At 32.4% G+C, this 20,376-nt stretch overlaps 2 protein-coding genes across 2 annotated transcripts; both read right to left on the reverse strand.

Moving 5' to 3' along the window:
* Positions 1–3,224: 3,224 nt before the first annotated feature.
* LOC112744327 (mogroside I-E synthase) lies at positions 3,225–7,840 on the reverse strand. The gene is made up of 2 exons (XM_025793911.3): positions 7,120–7,840; positions 3,225–4,112 (listed from the first exon to the last, which is right to left on the reverse strand). Exons 1-2 carry the CDS (start codon positions 7,756–7,758, stop codon positions 3,366–3,368), a joined length of 1,386 nt encoding a protein of 461 aa, XP_025649696.1. The 5' UTR covers positions 7,759–7,840; the 3' UTR covers positions 3,225–3,365.
* Positions 7,841–16,767: 8,927 nt separating this feature from the next.
* On the reverse strand, positions 16,768–20,148 carry LOC112740660 (mogroside I-E synthase-like). Its single transcript, XM_025789260.3, has 2 exons — positions 19,401–20,148; positions 16,768–17,525 (listed from the first exon to the last, which is right to left on the reverse strand). The coding sequence occupies exons 1-2, from the start codon at positions 20,049–20,051 to the stop codon at positions 16,782–16,784; spliced, it is 1,395 nt and encodes a 464-aa protein (XP_025645045.1). The 5' UTR covers positions 20,052–20,148; the 3' UTR covers positions 16,768–16,781.
* Positions 20,149–20,376: the final 228 nt, after the last annotated feature.

A 20,376-nucleotide genomic window follows, 5' to 3' on the forward strand; every position in this document is an offset into this window, starting at 1 on the left:
ATTCTCACCAATGAATTACATGAGTGTTTCTATCCTTATTTTCTATCTATTTATTATTTATGTTCGAAAACTCCATAACTGTTTTATATCCACCTGACTGAGATTTACAAGGTGACCATAGCTTGCTTCATACCAACAATCTCCGTGGGATCGACCCTTACTCACGTAAGGTTTATTACTTGGACGTCCCAGTGCACTTGTTGGTTAGTTGTATCGAAGTTGTGAATGAAAAACAATTCATTAAGACGTGCGTACAGAGTTTTTGGCGCCGTTGCCTGAGATCACAATTTCGTGCACCACGGGTTCGAGTCTTCTATCTTTGGTAAAAAAAAAGTATAATTAAACTCAGGAATATACAAATATAATAATAAAATTTGTACTCTAAACAAGTAAACATATCTTTTTTATCATACATAAATTATTTAAAAAAATAAATAAATTATTAAAATTAATAACACAAGTTTAAAATGATAAAATACAACTTTCTTACAAGTATTTTTTTATAGTATTTTTATTCTTTTAATTTTTAATTTATTAGTACTTTATTATTTAATTAATGATTAAACAAATTATTTTTATAATAAAATATTTTTTGTATTATTTTAAAGAAGAGACCAATATAACAGTTTAAAAAATAATGTAAAAATAAAAATTTAAATAAAAAATAGTTAATATTAAAATTTTTAAATATAAAAGTAAATTGGATAGATATTTAAGATATAAATATGAAATACATGTCTAAAATAAATAAAACAGACAAAAATAATTCTTTATTTCTCATCAGCACTCTCATTTTATTTGTTTTATTTATTTTAGGCATGTATTACATATTTATCTCTTAAATATTTATACAATTTATTTTTGTATTTAAAATTTTTAATATTAAATATTTTTTATTTAAAATTTTATTTTTATATTATTTTTTAAACTGTTATATTAGTCTCTTCTTTAAGATAATACAAAAAATAATTTCTCATAAAAATAATTTGTTTAATCATTAATAAAATAATAAATTACTAATAAATTGAAAATTAAAAGAATAAAAAACTATAAAAAAAATACGGTAAGAAAGTTAGATTTTATCATTTTAAATTTGTATTATTAATTTTAATAATATATTTATTTTTTAAATAATTTATGTATGATAAAAAATATGTTTACTTGTTTAGAGTACAAATTTATTATTATATTTATATGTTCATGATTTTAATTATACTTCTAAGTATTCTGAATAGATTTATTTTATTATATTATATTTTACGTATCAATATATATTCCACCATGGAATTAAATAAAGGTATATTTTTTAATAAAAAAATTAATAAATAAACTAACTATTAATTATGTTGGCAAGGAGTGATCCACGGCAGAAAGAGGGATCGAGTGAGAGTACAGGAGATAGCGATGACGTCGGCGCTGGCTATACGGGGAAGAACGGAGAAATTACGGGCCATGGGAATTCAACGACGTCGTTAAGGGATGATGCACTAAAGAAAGAGATTGTGAGAGGGCAGTAGATCGCAACGACGACGTCGGCTCTGCTTCTTGTCACCACCGCGACGGCGATACTTGGAAGAACCGAAGTTACATGATGAAGAAAGAATAGAGGAGTGAAAATGTGCTTTAATTAACGGGAGTAAAGTTTTAATATTTTAAGAAATTATACCATTACCCATCTCAAATAATAAATTACAAAATAATCCAACTATGGTTAAGATAATGACTAATTAAAATGTGACATATCATGAAGGGTAACTTATTACATGTTATATTAGAGGGAGTTAGGTAGAATTCACTATTAAAAAAGTATATAAATTCCAACAAACTACCCACAAAATTAGATAGGCACTAGGGCTGCACATGGATTGGATAATATCCGTATATCCGTGGTAATTATCCGCATCTGATCCGAATTTTGCGGATATTATCCGATCCGCACTATGGTAGGATCGGATTGCGGATTTGGCAGTGATATCCGCGGATTCGATCTGCAAATCTGCATATCCGCACGTCTAATATAAATAGCATAGTTTAAGAAAGTAAACCCTAATGTGATATGAATTTTACTGTGTTGTTTTATGAATTTTATGATATCTTATTTTTAATTTTTTATGTTGTACTTCAACTTAGAATAATTAAACTCAAATCTTGTGTTATTATTTTTTTTTTTTGGTTATTCAAGAGAACTTTTATTGATAATATTTTGGGAGTAAATAGGCTCAAACAAATGAGAAATAAATTTTAGGAATATTTTTTTGTAAAAATAGTCAAATAAAATCTTAAAATAATTTTTTTAATTATGCGAATATACCCGATATTCAATCCGCATATTTGCGGATTAGATCGAATCTGGCCTGAAAAAGTACGAATATTGTATCCGATCTAATCCAATAAATATAATACGAATCGAATAAAATTTTAGAATATATCAAATCTGATCCGATTTGTGTGCAGCCTTAATAGGCACAGGAGAAGTTAAATATAAAGTTATAAACAGCATATGATTCTGAATGGCTTTTGCCACGCAAGTAAATTGTCTTTCAATTATTAATATATGTAGAGGCGAAGGTAAAGTTTTGTTTTGTTCTTTTTCTTTAATCAATAATTCTTTAGCTCTGTTATGTGAATGGCCGGTATAACCATCTTTTTCTTTAAACAAACAAACATCTTTTTCAATATATTATTGATTGCTATTAATTAATTTACTGTTGTTTTTTTTTTTCACAAGATTTTTCAACTCATCCAAGAGCTATTAAGGTGTGTGTGACTGTAACAACCCACTACTCATGTCTTCATAGTAGAAATTTTTTATTACTTTTAGTACGTATTGATTGCGAAAGAAATAAGTTGTTAATTTTAACTAATTAATTTTTTCCCTAGATTTAATTTTAATAATAAATCTTTATTTATTAATTTAATTAAAAAAATTTTAAAAATTAATAAAATTTATTTTTTTAATCATCATTTTTAGTCATTAATCTAAGTTCTTTAATCTAATAATCTAATAATATATTTTTAACTCATACTTTTAAATATTAATTGTTGACCAAATACAATAAACTGCTGTCCTCTAACATTCATCTTTAATTAAATCATGCACTCTTGTTACCACTACAGCAAAATGAACCGATATAATAATGACGGAAATTTAGTGGCAGTTTTGAACCTCTCTACATAGGCGGCCACTACAATTGTCAATTGGTGAAAATATGAGAAAGCTAATCTTAATAAAGCTCACAATATTATTAAGCATCAACAAAAATAAGGTCCCAACATAAACTATATGTAGTAGTATTATTACAATAGATAAAGTAGATTAACACACAAATAATCTGAACGTTAGGAACAAATTATTGTTGATATGACTAAGTAATAACTTGTGATTGAGAGCATGTAAACAAGCTATTCACAAATTCTATCATGTTTTTGTAAGAACTTCCACCTTCATCACTAACTGCTTTCAGAGCCAAAGATTTCCATTGCATGGCATTATTCTTCATCTCTTTTCCTTTCTCACACTCCATCATTTCCTTTATGCAATCCCTCAATGCTTCACTCTTCACAATCTTCTTTTTCTCATCATTTGGAACTCTAATTCCCACTTTCCAAACATCAACCATATACTTTGCATTTGTGATTTGATCAGACCATTGTGGCACTACAATAGTTGGAACTCCTAAACTCAAAGTTTCCAATGTAGAGTTCCAACCACAATGTGTTACAAAACATGCCACAGATTGATGAGCTAGTACTTTCAATTGGGAGCACCATGTTACTACCAAACCCTTCTCTGATTTCTTTGCAAAATCTTTTGGAAGTTTAATCTCTTCAGAGGTTCTAACCACCCACAAAAAATAATGATTACTATCTCTTAGACCATATGCTATTTCTCTCATTTGTTCTTCATCAAGAGGAACCAAGCTCCCAAATGATACATAAATAACCGATCCATTTGGTTTATTGTCTAGCCATTCCATGCATTCTTCTTCACTCTTGAATGCTGCACCTCCATAATCTTCATCATCCTTAATTCGTTTGTCCAAAAATACAGAGGGGATATTTGGTCCAATGGTTCTAAATTTTGGCCAAATTTTCATTGTCCAATCAGCCACCTAGAAACAAATTTTTGGAAGCAACTATTACATATTGAATTTGGGATTTGAAGAAAATAAAAGAAGAAAAATAAAATACTGAAAAAATATAATTTATGCTATTATTAATGTAAAAAAACTAAAATTTATATAATGATTCCTTAGAGAGTAAAATAGAAGGCTTTTAATAACCTTAATATTAATAAAATGAAATGATTTATGAACCATGATAACATTATGCATGTTGAATGAGAAACTTTATCAAAAAAGCAAGAGTAAAATGAATATATATTAACAATAATGTTTGAAATACAATAGAAAATTAATTTAAAGCAGTTTAAAATTATTTTATTTTATATTTTTTAATTATCATTAATTTATTTTATATTTTTAATTACTCGTTAAAATAATTAAATAATATTAAATGTAATAAATATATAATCATATATAAATTTATTATAAAAAATTGTACAAAGTTTGATTTCTAATGTAATTGTTGTGCATCTATTAAAATAAAATATTTAAAATTTTCTATTAATAATAATTTTAACTTATGTCTTTATGTACAGGACACATTATTAACTAAACTCATTATAAATAATATTAATGTATGAATATAAATATTAATAAGTTAAAAAGGTAACTTTGGATTGTTATTTCCGTAGCATTACCATATATTAATTAGTTGGGAAATTTAATGACAAGATACCCCTGTAAAGTGTATCTATGTTCTCTTCCTTTTCAATATATGATAGTTAATTAATAGTTAAATTAAATAAACTCAAAACTGATTAGCTACTTTACAACAAGAATGATTTCTCTTCATTTAATAAAGGAAAAACTACCATTTGTACCCATAAATTTTGCGAACGCTGACAAAAGTACCCATCAAACAAGAAAACTAACATTGTACCCATGAAAAATAGGTTCCGTGTGTCAATAGTACCCAAACCGTGATTTTTCGTTGACTTTTTAATAAAATTTCCAAATTATCCCTTTTATCTTCTTCCCCAAATTCCAAATTTCACAACTCTCATCCTTCGTCTTCCTCTGCCACCGCCAGTCACCATTTCCTCAAGACCCAAGCACCTGATGTCTTCCTCCAACCTTTATCCTCAACCTCCATCTCTCTTTATTCCAATTTTAATTTATTCTCCAAATCTAAATCCAAATCAACTTTAACATCATTACCCTTATTATTTCTTTCTTCTTCGGATGCAACGACAACACTAAGAAAGTACACCCTTGTCAAACTCTTCAACTTCTTTAACCTGAATATTGTTGTTCTTCTTATTCCAAATCAATAAGTAGTAGAATTCAGCAACCAGAGCCAACAAGAGGTCGATGGCCACGTTCTCTTTCCAATGGTGACTCCAAACACTGCTCAGCGCCGTCGATCTGTAGAAAAAGGGGATGCTGTTAGAGTATCTTCATGCCATTTGGTAGACTGATATTCACATTGCAGCCACCGCCGCTGCTTAGGCTAGGCTTTCGAGGCCACCGTAGAACCCTCTAGAAGGCTGTGGTGGTAGTAATGTTATTGTTGAAGGATCTTGTTTCACTTTGAGTACTCGAGAACAAGGAGGGATGATGGTGGCGGGGTACATTGATGAGGATGAGCTTCTGAACATGCCGAGTATGATCGAAGACATGGCCAGGGGAATGCAGGGTGAAAAAGGACCCACACTCCCAAGCCAACCTTCGACGACAACATCATCAGCAAGTGCTGCTCCTCCAGTGAGTTCCCAGAGAAGCTTCTCCTTTGCAACAAATGCGACCAAGGCTATCACATCTTCTATCTCCGACCTATCCTTCCTTCTGTTCCCAAAGGCTCTTGGTTCTGCGCCTCTTGTTCCCATAGTGACACCAAGAAACCAAAATGTATGTTTTTTTTGTTAATTTCAAACTTCTTTTTATTTTTCTACACCAAATCTACAAATTCATAATATTTGAACAATAACCTCAGATAATTAATAATCCACAGTTCTTAATCTTTTTAATTTAACAATTTTTAATCTTTTTAATTTTTTGTGGCTGGCAGCAGCAGAAAAAGACGAAAGATGAGGGTTGTGAAATTTGAAATTTGGAGAAGAAGATAGAAGGGATAATTTAGGAATTTTATTAAAAAGTCAACGAAAAATCACGGTTTGGATACTATTGTCACACGGAACCCATCTTTCATGGGTACAACGTTAGATTTCTTGTTTGATGGGTACTTTTGTCAGCGTTCGCAAAATTCATGATACAAATGGTAGTTTTTCCATTTATTAAATTGCAATAGTGACCTTTAATTTCTATTATATTCAATGTGTGTAATGTGGAAACAAATTGCGACATTAATAATATAAGATGATAAATATATCATTCTTCTAATAAGAAATTTTGGTTCAACTTTTAGTAATAACAAAAAGAAATTAAAAAAATTGAGGACAAAAATAAATTAAGAAAAAAATGTGCACCATAATTTTTTTTATTCTCGTTAAATATAGTATATATACAAAAAACACTTTATGTATGTATCTACCATATATAAATAAAATATGAGAGAAATTTGATGCATAACTTTTTTTTATTTGTCATTATATATAATTCATAAGGAAAAAAAAATCATTTGTATTTCTAAAACATGAAGTAAAAAATTTAACTTAAAATAAAAAATATATCATTTTAACTAATCTCACATTTTTAAAATACTTTTTATTAATGTCATGATAACATTTTTTTCAGAAGTTTAAATCGATAAAAAGAAACAATATGAATAGTTATATCTTTAACATTCTCTTTCAAACAAGAGTCTCTTTTTGAGTTTTAATTTTTATATAAATCTTTTTTTTTCCTTTTATCTTATACTTTTTTTTTTTACTTGTGGAGTTTATCAAGAATCAAACTTTGACCTTTTGAACATAAAATTTTCATATCATATCATGATATCACTTTTTTCAAAAATCTAAATTAATAGAAATAGATATCATAAATAGTTATATGTCTGAGCATTAATACATTAGTCTTGGTAATTATAATTGCTTACCTCCTTGTCCAGCTCATAAAATGAATTGCATAGGACCCAATCAGCTTTGTCAACGTTGGAGAATTGACCCGTTGCCAAGTCAAGCACAGCCAAATCTTCATCATCATCACAATTGTTGAAGAAAGAAGGCATGTCACAAAGTTGAAGTTTAGGCATAGAAGGAAGTGAAATTTCACTCTCAATCAGAGGAACCTTAATCTTTCCCAATTGAACATGATAATATATGCTATTCACAGCGGTATTTTGAGTCAAGTAAGAAGCACCTACTATGCCAAATCTTTTGGCAACATCTAATGCCCACGGCAACGCTGAATCATAGATAATGCAATCTATTGGGTTTCCTAACTTAGCAAGCTTTTCTATAAGATCAACAAGGGAGGGTGGGCCCACTTGCCAAAACCGGCCCAAATAGGCCTTAAAGGTTCCAGCTTCACCGAACCCACCATTGTGAAACCCATCAGAGATTGATTCAAGTGATATGTAAGGTGGCACATTTTGTAAGGTCTTGGAGTAAAAACATGTGGTGGCTAGTGTTACTTTCACTCCTTCATGTACCAAGAGCTTTGAGAACTGAATCATGGGGTTTATGTGGCCTTGACCTGGGAATGATAACACCAAACAATGCGGTTTGATACCCATGCTTTTTCAGTAATGTGTATTTGAAATGAAACCTTTTCTCTTGCAATATCGGTTTAGAGGTGATTTTGTGTTGAGTTGAGACTTGAAGGAGTTATTTTATATATAGAAGAGTGTTAGGGCAGTAACTTTTGTGTTTTATAACTATTAATTGGTCATTAATAGTATTTTTAATGGTGTGAGATTAAATATAATGGTGTGGAATCATTTAATTTTCTTTTAATGGTTAAATGCTGGCCAATTTCTTAAAAAATTGCTGCTCCGAGACTTTTCCATATATATATATATATATATATATATATATATATATACTAGGTTAATTAATTTCTAACTGCGTTTTGCTAGGTAGACAAGGACTTTTGTAAACAATAGATTTTAGAATTGATCCAATAAAGTAAAAAAACACTCCACTTCCAAATTACATTCTAAATCTTAACATTAGGATATCTGCACATCTAATGAATTGAACATCCAACTATTGTTAATTGTGCATGAGTAAATCAAATTAAAAGAAATAACCATCTAATTAAAAATAATAAATATAATCACCTACATACCTATTGAATTAAATATCTGACATATTTATTGTTCACATTATTTAGTATTTTCATTGTCTACCTATATTTTTTCTTTCAAAAAACTTTATTGACTACACTATTCGCGATACTTTATTTATAATTGTAAGATTAAGGAATATATTTACTTTTTGGTCGTCGTCGTCGTCGTCAAGACGACGACGACTCTTTGTTTATAATTGTAAAATTAAGGAATATATTTACTTTTAGGTCGCCGTCCTCCTCGTCGTCGTTATAACAAAAATATTTTAAAGATAATAATAAAAAATCAGTCAAAAATTATTTTATTTTATATTATTTATTTTTTTGCTGAAATAATTAGATAATATTAAATATAATAAATATATAATTCTAAATATTTCATAAATTAAATTATAAATATTAAAAGAAATAATATATTTTTAAATGATTTTCTTTCTAATATTATCTATGTTGATACAATATGCTAATGACTTTTTTCATAAATATAACATTTACGTTTTTCTACCGAGATCAACGTTATAAACATGACTATCAAATTATAATATGAATTCAGTATCACCCACTAATTTCAATTTCAAGAGAAGTGAATATATAATATGTCCTATATGCTATTTTTCTAATTTTAAGTGTATTTTTTATTGTTTACACAATTAAAAAGAGTATATAAAATCAAAGAAACTACCCACAAAATTAGACAGGCACAGGAGAAATTAAAACAGAAGCCTATATAGTCACCGAAAAAAAAAACAGAAGCCTATATATCAATGAAATATATATAAAGTTATAAACAGCATATGATTGTGAATGGCTTTTGCCACCCAAGTAAATTATTGTCTTTCAATTATTGACAGACGCAGAGGCGAAGTTAAAGTTTTCTTCTTTTTCTTCAATCAATATTTTGTGACATGCCCGGTAGCCATCATCTTTTTCAGTATACTATTGATTACTGTTATTTAATTTTGTTTTTTTTCACAAGACTTTTCAACTCATCCAAGAGATTTTAAGGTGTGTGTGTGAGTACACACTCATGTCCGCATAGAATTTTTTGTTTACTTTCTATAGGTATATCAATTATGTCATGTGTACATTAAAATCAGCTACTAAAATTGATTATAAGTATAAAATATATGTTAAAATATAAATATAATAGATAAGATAGAGAGAAAGAGATGAAAAAGTGAGAGAGATGTGGGTGAAAAACACAGAGAGGGGTAGAGATAGGAAATATGACAAAGATATGAGAATTTGGAATCCAGAAGAGTATCGACGCCTAGAGTATGAGTCTTTCTCCATTTTTGTAGACAACCTTCCAGGAGATATCTCGAAGAGAGAACTATTTCAGCTGTTCAATTGGACGGGGCGCATAAATGACATATATTTATCACGTAAACAAAAAGGTGATAATATATACATTTTTGCGTTCATACGATATACTACAAAGGAAGGGGCTTTGAAGGCAATAAAGAAAATGAATCGAATAAAGTTGCAAGGTAAGGTTGTGTTTGTGGGGGAAGCGAAGTACAGGATAGGATGTCGGGCGTGCCTGAGATGAAGAGACCACAGAGAGAAAACAATATTCAAATTAACACAACTCAGCGGCCGCAAAATGAAGAGGCTCATATTGCCGAACCTCTGAATACAACAAAGTCCAGTAAGGAGAAGAAGGAACAGGATCCACATGGAAACGGGTGGACAAAAAACAATAGAGGTAGCCGTAGCAAAAGAGAATTTAGACAGGTTGCAGAGAAGCATAGTGGGAGGGACTACGAAGGCTATTGATTTTAACTACTTGAAGGATAAGATTGCGGAGAACTTCCCTCAAGTCGTTCAAGTACGAGAGCTGGGTGCGTATAAAGCTCTTCTGACCTTTGATTGTGTGTTGAGCGCTGAAGAAACCTACACCTTTAAAATGAATAGTCTTCTACAACTCTTTCATAGAGTATGGAGATGGGAGGAGGCAGAGCGAAGTGAAACTAGAAGAGTGTGGCTAGAATGCTTTGGAGTCCCATTGCATGTCTGGTCAACAGACACTTTTAAGATGATTGGAAGTTAATGGGGTGAAGTAGTTGGATGCGATAAATTGACAGAATCATGTAATTCTTTCAGCGTAGGACGTGTGCAAATCGATACATGTGTTATGGACGAGATCAAAGAATGGATACATATTACAATAGGCCTCAGCGGTTTTGATGTGTTGGTAAAAGAGGTGGAAAGTGAGACGTATGACTTGGATTGTAAATTGGAATACACGGTTGCCGGCGACACAAGCGACAAACAACGAACGAGAGGTGCAATAAAGGACCGTGTAGAAATAATTGATGTGCCGGAATGTAGGGACCGGACATCAGAGACGGTAATGACAGTGACGAGGGAGGGGAAAGAAGACAAGGGCAGGTTGGTAATTTCAGAAAAAATTTTGAATGAATGGAGTAATGACAATTTAAAATTTAATCACATGAAAATGGTAATGTATGATTCACATCAACAAGCTATTATAGAAAAGGCTGATTCGGTGGGCAAAGGTTTTATGAGTGATAAAGAAGATTCTGAGCGGACCATATTGGAGATTTTTGGAAGCAAATTCTGTGGGCTGGACGGGGAAGCTACAAGGAAAAAAAAAGACCAAGTCTGATTTATTAGAAAATTCGGCTAACTATACAGATTATTCAAACAAAGCCTTGGTATTGCAATTGGGCCTAACACATTCAACGGGCCACACCATTAGAGACGCTGGGACCAAATCAGCGTGTGGGCTGATCCAACCTCATCCGGGTCGGGTCGAAGGGAAGCTCCTCCATCCTGGTACAACAATTCGGTTGCGCGACCTAGCTAACCCCAGCGCAGCAACAGCGAGACCTGGCGCAGCACACTCACGACGAGACGAAGATGGAGGCTATGGAAATGACAGCTTTGTGTTGCGCTGTCGCACAAGGCCATGCCGAGATGGAGTGAGACGAGCTGCGCACCTTGGGACTGTGGACATGGCAACCGATGTTGAAACCTGTCCACCAAACTCAAGAACGGTGATTCACGCAGAGGAGGCCGACGTGAATGGTGAGGAGGGAACCGGTGTAGCAGCTGAGTGGAGAAGAGTAGAAGGTATGACAGGAGGGATGGAGATGAGCGCAGCAGAAGCAGGGACTGCAAATGCAGCGTGCTCGGCAACAGGGGGCTTTGGGGAGAATGATGGTGCTGTCTGTTCTTTCGAAGGTAATGGGAAGGCAAGTGACGAAGGAGATGACGGTGGGTACAAAGGTAATGAGGGTGAAACGAAATCTGACAGTGAAGCTGAAAATAGGACTTATTCTAAGGAGCGTGTGGATCATGAACGTCATGTTGTAAATAAACATAGGGATTTGACAGTACGCAGAGGGAGTTTGGTGCACGGTGGAAACGATACAGGGGAGACTCTAACGGAAGGAGAAGGTGATGGAATTGATAGTAGTACAAGCGACAATCAGAGTTTGAAGGTGAAGGAGCAAATGATAGAGAACAAGAGGACCTGGGAACTAGCAATTGAATCCGGTGCTATGTTATACAACGAGGAAGATGATATTATGGCAATCCTACAAGCTCAGAATGAAGAAAATGCACAGAAGAGAAGATTGGCAAAACAGAAAACGAAAGCAAGACGATGTAGGCCTAAGAATAAAAAAAAGGTGTGTAATAATGTATTAAAATGATATTTTGTTCTTGGAATGTTAGGGGGTTGAGGGGGGATGGAAAGTTGAGAATGATAAAGGACTTAAAGATAAAATATAGATTGAATATGTTATGATTGATTGAGACTAAAAGGCAAGTAGTGACAAGGTTCGATGTGGCACAGCTATGGGGATGCAGTAGTGTTGGATGGGAACATGTTGGGTCTGATGGTGCTTCGGGTGGATTATTGCTACTATGGGATGAACTTATTTTTAAAATAAATAATTGCTACAAAGGAGATAGATGGTTGTGTGTTGAGGGAGTTTTATTAAAGAATAATTTTAATTGTGCATTCCTATTGGTTTACGGTGCTCATACCAGAGATGAAAAACTTGTTGTGTGGGAGGAGCTGAGTTATATTGCTGGGTTGTGTCAGGTTCCGTGTTGCTTCATGGGAGATTTTAATGAAATTGTACATGTTGATGAAAGAAAAGGTTATGGAAGTTTAATAGGATCTGCGGAAGACTTCAAGAGTTGGATACAAGATATGCATTTGGTGGACTTACCGCTTAATGACCGTAAGTTTACATGGTTTAGAGGATGTTCATGTAGTTAGATTGATAAAGTGATGGTGAGTTTAGAATGGATTGAAGAATTCCCAGAGATTCGACTAAGAGGAGGACCAAGGGGCTTGTCAAATCATTGTCCGATGATAGTCGAGGATACAAAGATGAGAAGCGGCCCAAGACCGTTTAGAAGCCTAGACTCATGGTTTACACACGAAGGGTTTCTAAGAATGGTTAAGGAGGAATGTAGGGGATTAGGGAAGATAGAATTCACAGAAAAATTAAAGGCATTAACAGTTCCCCTGTGAAGATGGCACAAAGACAACTTTGGTGACATGGATAAGAAAATCATGAAGTTTGAGGAAGAGATTAAGAAGATAGACGACATGGTAAGTAGTGGAGCATATGATGAAACAGTGGAGGCAAGAAGGAAGGCTTTGGTGACTTGCTGTGAGAGATGGTACGTTAGAAAAGAGTTGCACTGGAAACAGATGTCACGATCTCAACATGCAAAGGATATGGACAAAAACACCAGATACTTTCATCACATAGCTTCTTCAAGGAGGAGGAATAACAGAATTGATGCTCTGGTGATTAATGGAAGATTGGTTAGAAACCTAGCTAGGATAAAAATTGCTATTATAGATTTTTATAAGCGATTGTACCATCAAGAGGAATCTCCTGTGGTGGGTTTCAAAGATGGACTGGTGAATATGATATTAGAAGAGGAATCTGTGGCTCTAGAAGTATTACCGTCAACTGAAGAGATTAGAGAGGCTGTGTGGGATTGTGAATCATCTAAAGCACCGGGAAGTGATGGATACAACATGAACTTTATCAAGAAGTGATGGGATGAGATTGGGATTGAGTTTACAGCAGCTGTGACGAGTTTCTTTCAGACAGGCAGGTTACCTAAAGACTCTAACATTACATGGGTAGCGTTAGCTCCCAAGTTCGTTGGGGCCAAGGAAATCAAAGACCTTCGCCCAATCAGTATGGTCGGATGTGTATATAAGGTGATCTCGAAGGTGTTAGTTAGGAGGGTGCGACTAGTGATGCCGGGACTGGTTGGAGAGACTCAGAGTGCATTTATCAAGGGTCGTAAAATACATGATGGGGCACTTATTGCATGTGAAACTGTGCATTGGTTTAAAACAAGGAAAAAGGAGGCGGCAATAATCAAGCTAGATTTTCAAAAGGCATATGATAGAGTCAAGTGGAGTTTTGTGGACATCGTCTTACAAAAGATGGGATTTGGGCGAAGATGGAGGGAGTGGGTTATGGAGTGTGTTGGCACAGCCTCTATGTCAGTCCTGATAAATGGTTCACCAACAAAGCCGTTTAAGATGGAAAGAGGATTGAGACAAGGTGACCTACTATCACCCTTTTTGTTTGTACTTGTAGTGGACGTTCTACATAGAATGGTCGGGGAGGCAGTTAGGAACGGCCGTATATTCCCTTTATTGGTTGGGAGAGACAATATAGAATTGTCGCACCTTCAATTTGCAGATGACACTATCTTGTTTTGTCCGCCAGAGGAGGAGACTATTAAGAACTACAAAAGGCTCTTGCGTTGCTTTGAGTTGATGTCGAGGCTAAGTATCAATTTTGACAAATCCAGTTTGATCCCAATCAACTGCGGTCAACAATGGGTGCAAACTATCTGCAGCTTGCTGGGGTGTAAGGCAGCTACCCTTCTAGTCAGATATCTTGGAATCCCTCTAGGAGCTAACCCAAGGTTGGTCAAGACTTGGAAACCAATAATAGACAAAGTGGAGGAGAAGCTCAGCTTATGGAAATCAAAGGTGCTCAACAAAGCGGGTAAGTTGGTACTTATTAAAGCTGTTTTAAATAGCCTGCCGATATACTACTTAAGTTTATATAAGATGCCGAAGGCTGTTGCGGAAAAATTGATCTCATTACAGAGAAAATTCTTGTGGAGTAAGGAGGATGGTAGGAATGGTGTATCGTTGGTTAGATGGGAAGTGGTTCAGGCTCCAAAAAGTCTAGGTGCCTTAGGAGTAGGAGATGCGATGGTCCGGAATACAGCACTGTTGTTTAAGTGGTGGTGGAGGTTTTCTAAGGAAGATTGTCCATTGTGGAAGAAGGTGGTATGCTCCTGCAACAATCTCAATCCTAATGAGCTGCTTTCTACTCAGACATTGCCTACTAGAGGGGGTCCATGGAAGGATATTTGTCAACTATAGATTAAGGAGCAACATGTAAGAGATAAGATGATAACTGGATTGACTATGGAAGTTGGTGATGGTAGAATAACTCGGTTATGAGAGGATGTCTGGCTATATTGTGGTCCTTTGAAGGATAGGTTTCCAAGGCTCTTCTCGGTTTCAATGCAGAAAGGATCTGTCATAGGGGATTGTGGGTTTTGGGATGGGTTGGACTGGGTTTGGAACCTCCAATGGAGGCGTGAGTTATTCCAATGGGAGTTGGAACTTGTGACTGAATTACATGACACTTTGAGGCTGGTCAATCTAGCAGCTGACAAAGAGGATAGGGTTGTGTGGAAGTTTGACAGACAAGGAGTATTTTTTACTAACTCATTTGTGCAGGTGTTGCAGGAGGAAACACTTTCGGAAGACGTAACAAGTTATAGTTTCACCAAGGATAACTGGAAAGGCTTTGTCCCGCCGAGAGTGGAGCTGTTTGTGTGGTTCGTCTTGTTAGGCCGGGTGAATACAAAAGAAAGATTATGTCGGCTTGGAATAATTAACCATGAGGATAATTTGTGTGTACTATGTAATAAGGATGTGAAATATATTCATCACTTATTTCTTAGATGTGAATTTACTTGGCAGGTGTGGTGCACATGGCTAACTTATCTAGACAAGCAGTGGCCCATTCCCGGTACTTTGAAGGAACATTTTCAAAGCTGGACAAGAGCAACATGTAGCAAGAAGGACCGCAAAAAATGGTTCATATGTTTCTTTGCGGTAGTTTGGAACGTCTAGATCAAAAGAAATAGGAGGATATTTCAGAATAAAAGAACAGGGGTAGAGGAGATCATTAATTTGTCAACTTGTAGCTACCAGGAGCGGAGATGTGATAACCCCTTTTATTGTTGATGGCAATGTCGAAGATAACAAGGGATATGTCTTTGCTTAATAAGGACTATGTGTTTATGATTCTTGTTGTCTAGTTTTTTCTTTACTTGTTCTCTCCACTTTGTGTGTTGAGCTATTTTGTTTTAAAAAAATATATAAATATAAATTAAAAATAAATTAAACTATATTATACATAAACATATATTAATAACTAATTTTAATAGTTAATTTTGGATTTGAATTCTCTAAAATTTGAATTTCACTTTAGAGGATAAAGTGTAATCTCTCACCATTTATTTTATAGGTGGACTCAAGAGAAAATATGAGAGAGAAACCATTCAACGGTGAGAGAGATTATACTTTTTTCTCTGAAGTAAAAATTCAAAATTTAGAACAAAAACGAGACTTCATAAGTTCAGGTCCTTGAGAACAGAACAAAAAACGGGCAGAATCCATAGTTTGCCAAAAAAAGATACTGCTATTTTGAAGAGACAGTTATCGCACTTGAAAACCTATTTGGGTGGCATTAAATATATGACAGGCTTACCCGATATTGTCATAATCGTTGATCAGCAAGAAGAGTATACCGCTCTTAGAGAATGTATCACTTTGGGAATTCCAACGATTTGTTTAATCGATACAAATTGTGACCCCGATCTCGCGGATATTTCGATTTCAGCTAATGATGATGCTATAGCTTCAATTCGGTTAATTCTTAACAAATTAGTATTTGCAATTTGTGAAGGTCGTTCTAGCTATATACGAACCAAATTCGTTAATTTTAGTATATGAATAATATTTTTATAAATATATAAATTACCAAATATAAAATATATAATTTATTACGTGTCTTCTTTTATCGTTTTAATTAAGTTTTTGATAATTTTATAATATAATATTAAAATTTTTATGACCTATAAATATAAACTTTGATTTTTGTTGATAAAAAAAATAGCATAAAATTAATATTAAAAAAATCTATACAAAAGATAATTACTAAGTAAATTAAACCTTAACTGTTTTTTTTTCCGTCAATTGGTGAAATAACATGGGCATAATAGGACATTGCTGAGATGAAAATTTAAATATATATTAATAATGCTCAAATATTATTAATAATCAGAAAAAAAACTCCCATCATAAACTGTATATATAATAGTATTACAAATTATTGTAGGAACGAATTATTGTTGATATGACTAAGAAATAACTTGTAATTGAGAGCATGTAAACAAGCTATTCACAAATTCCATGATGTTTTCATAAGAACTTCCACCTCCATCGCTAACAGCTTTCAGAACCAAAGATTTCCATTGCATGGCATTATTCTTCATGTCTTTTCCTTTCTCACACTCCATCATTTCTTTTATGCAATCCCTCAATGCTTCACTCTTCACAATCTTTTTCTCATTAATTGGAACTCTAATTCCCACTTTCCAAACATCAACCATATACTTTGCATTTGTGATTTGATCAGACCATTGAGGCACTACAATAGTTGGAACTCCTAAACTCAAAGATTCCAATGTAGAATTCCAACCACAATGTGTTACAAAACATGCCACAGATTGATGAGATAGTACTTTCAATTGGGAGCACCATGTTACTACCAAACCCTTCTCTGATTTCTTTGCAAAATCTTTTGGAAGTTTAATCTCTTCAGAGGTTCTAACCACCCACAAAAAATAATGATTACTATCTCTTAGACCATATGCTATTTCTCTCATTTGTTCCTCATCAAGAGGAACCAAGCTCCCAAATGAGACATAAACAACCGATCCATTTGGTTTATTGTCTAGCCATTCCATGCATTCTTCTTCACTCTTGAATGCTGCAGCTCCATAATCTTCATCATCCTTAATTCGTTTGTCCAAAAATACAGAGGGAATATTTGGTCCGATGGTTCTAAATTTTGGCCAAATCTTGGTAGTCCAATCTGTCACCTAAAGTCATATATAAGTAATAGCAGGCCTTTGAGAAATATGATTTATGAACCATGATAACATTATGCATGTTGAATGAGAAACTTTATCCAAAAAGCAAGAGTAAAATGAATATATTTTTATAATAATGTTTGAAAGAAAATAAAAAATTAATTTAAAATAATTTTATTTTATATTTTTTAATTATTATTCATTTTATTTTATATTCTTTAATTATTTGTTGATATAATTGAATAATATTAAATATAATAATATATAATTATATATATTTTATTATAGAAAATTATGCAAAGTTTAATTTTTAATATAATTATGGTGCATTTATTCAAACAAAATATTTAAAATTTTTTATTAATAATAATTTTAATTTGTGCCGATATAAATAAGACACATAATAACCTATAAAGTATTGACACCTATGAAATATGAGCGTTTCACTGAATTGTCGTGTTTACATGTTTGGACACATTTCAAATACGACACTCATCAATACTCGTGCAACACACATGTCTGTCGTGTTCAACCGTGTTTTAACAAAAAATAAAAAAATCTTCACTAGACACGCTTGAACACACCTAATTACCATCACATGTCAGCATGTTCAGTCTTATTTTTTAATATGTATTGTTGAAATAAATTTAAAAATTATTATTTATTAAAATAAAAAATATTTTAAGTATTTTATATAATTAAAATAATTAAAAAATTAATTTATATTTTAATATTAATCATTATTATTTTTCTAAAAAATACTTCAGATATTTTATATATATATATGTCCGATCCCTATATCCTATAAGAATTTGAAATTCATGTATCAGCGAGTTCTATATCATATTGTGTCCGTATTTGGGTCAGTGTTGTGCATCATATATATTAACTAAATCTATTATAAATATTATACGCACAAATATAAATATTAAGTTAAATAAAGTAATTTTGTATTGGTATTTCTGTAGTATTACTATATATTGATTAGTTGGAGAATTTAATGACAATATATTTTCCCCTGTAAAGTGTATCTATGTTCTCTTCCTTTTCAATATATGATAGTTAGTTAATATTAAATAAACTCAAAACTGATTAGCTACTTCACATCAAGAATGATTTCTCTTCATTTCTTAAATTACAATAGTGAGTTAGTGACCTTTCTATTATATTCAATGTGTGTAATATGGAAACAAATTGCGCGCGACGTCAATTAATTAAGATGATAGATATATTATTCTTCTAATAAGAAATCTTGGTTCAACTTTTAGTAATAACAAAAATAAATTAGAAAAATTGAGGACTAAAATAAATTAAGAAAAAAATGTGCGCCACATTTTTTTTATTCTCACTACATATAAACACTTTGTATGTATATATCTACTATATATAAATGAAATATGAGAGAAATTTGATGCATAATTTTTTTTATTTGTCATTATATATAATTCATAAGAAAAAAAATATTCATTTGCTATTCCTAAAACATGAATTCAAAAATATAACTTAAAGTAAAAAATTATATCATTTTAATTAATCTCATATTTTAAAATATTCTTTGTTAATATTATGATATTATTTTTTCCAAAAACTTAAATTGATAGAAAGAAGCAATATGAATAGTTATATCTTTAATATTATTCCTCAAACAAGAGTTTCTTTTTTACTTTGTTTAATTTTTGCGTAATTTTTTTCTCTTTTTGTCGTATGCTATTTTTTTTATTTATAGAGTTCATTAAGGATCAAATTCTAATTTTTTCAAACATAAAATTCTAATACCATATCATAATACTATTTCTCTCAAAATTTAAATTAATAAAAAAAATAACATAAATAATTAGATTTCTGATCATTAATACATTAGTCTTTATAATTATAATTGCTTACCTCTTTGTCCAGCTCATAAAATGAATTGCATAGGACCCAATCAGCTTTGTCAACGTTGGAGAATTGACCCACTACCAAGCCAAGCAAAGCCAAATCTTCATCATCACAATTGTGGAAGAAAGAAGGCATATCACAAAGTTGAAGTTTAGGCATAGAAGGAAGTGAAATTTCACTCTCAATCAGAGGAACCTTAATCTTTCCCAATTGAACATGATAATATATGCTATTCACAGCCATATTTTGAGTGAAGTAAGAAGCACCTACTATGCCAAATCTTTTGGCAACATCTAATGCCCATGGTGCCACTGAATCATAGATAATGCAATCTATTGGGTTTCCTAATTTAGCAAGCTTTTCTATAAGATCAACAAGGGTTGGTGGGCCCACTTGCCAAAACCGGCCCAAATAGGCCTTAAAGGTTCCAGCTTCACCGAACCCACCATTGTGAAACCCATCAGAGATTGATTCAAGTGATATGTAAGGTGGCACATTTTGTAAGGTCTTGGAGTAAAAACATGTGGTGGCTAGTGTTATTTTCACCCCTTCATGTACCAAGAGCTTTGAGAACTGAATCATGGGGTTTATGTGGCCTTGACCTGGGAATGATAACACCAAACAATGTGGTCTTGTAGCTATGGCTTTGGTCTCCATATGTATGTACAATATTGTGAAGGTGAAGGGTTATTTTCTTGCAATGTATGTGGGTGTTGGGAGACTAGTGTGTTTGTTAGGTTAACACTCAGCTAAAGGAGTTATATATATACAAGAGGAAAAAAGATTTGGCAATAAGAAAAAATATTTTTTCATTAGAAGTAATAATCAATTCTGTTGTTTTAAATATTTTCCCTCATGTTTAGTTATCATCATCAAGGCTATTTTTGAAAAAAAAAATCAAAATTATTATTTGTCAATATTAAAAATATGTAAATGTATATTATATAAATTATTATTTTGTTATATATAAATGCATTCATCA

This window comes from Arachis hypogaea, chromosome 14 (genome assembly GCF_003086295.3).
Source record: "Arachis hypogaea cultivar Tifrunner chromosome 14, arahy.Tifrunner.gnm2.J5K5, whole genome shotgun sequence".
NCBI classification, from domain to species: domain Eukaryota; kingdom Viridiplantae; phylum Streptophyta; class Magnoliopsida; order Fabales; family Fabaceae; genus Arachis; species Arachis hypogaea.

What these genes read in the sequence shown, in the direction of transcription:
- LOC112744327 (XM_025793911.3), bottom strand. Translation starts at nt 7,758, where the DNA reads ATGGGTATCAAACCGCATTGTTTGGTGTTATCATTCCCAGGTCAAGGC. An exon ending in TTTATGAGCTGGACAAGGAG is followed by an intron (nt 4,113 to 7,119) that starts GTAAGCAATTAT and finishes ATTTGTTTCTAG; the next exon opens with GTGGCTGATTGGACAATGAA.
- LOC112740660 (XM_025789260.3), bottom strand. Translation starts at nt 20,051, where the DNA reads ATGGAGACCAAAGCCATAGCTACAAGACCACATTGTTTGGTGTTATCA. An exon ending in TTTATGAGCTGGACAAAGAG is followed by an intron (nt 17,526 to 19,400) that starts GTAAGCAATTAT and finishes ATATGACTTTAG; the next exon opens with GTGACAGATTGGACTACCAA.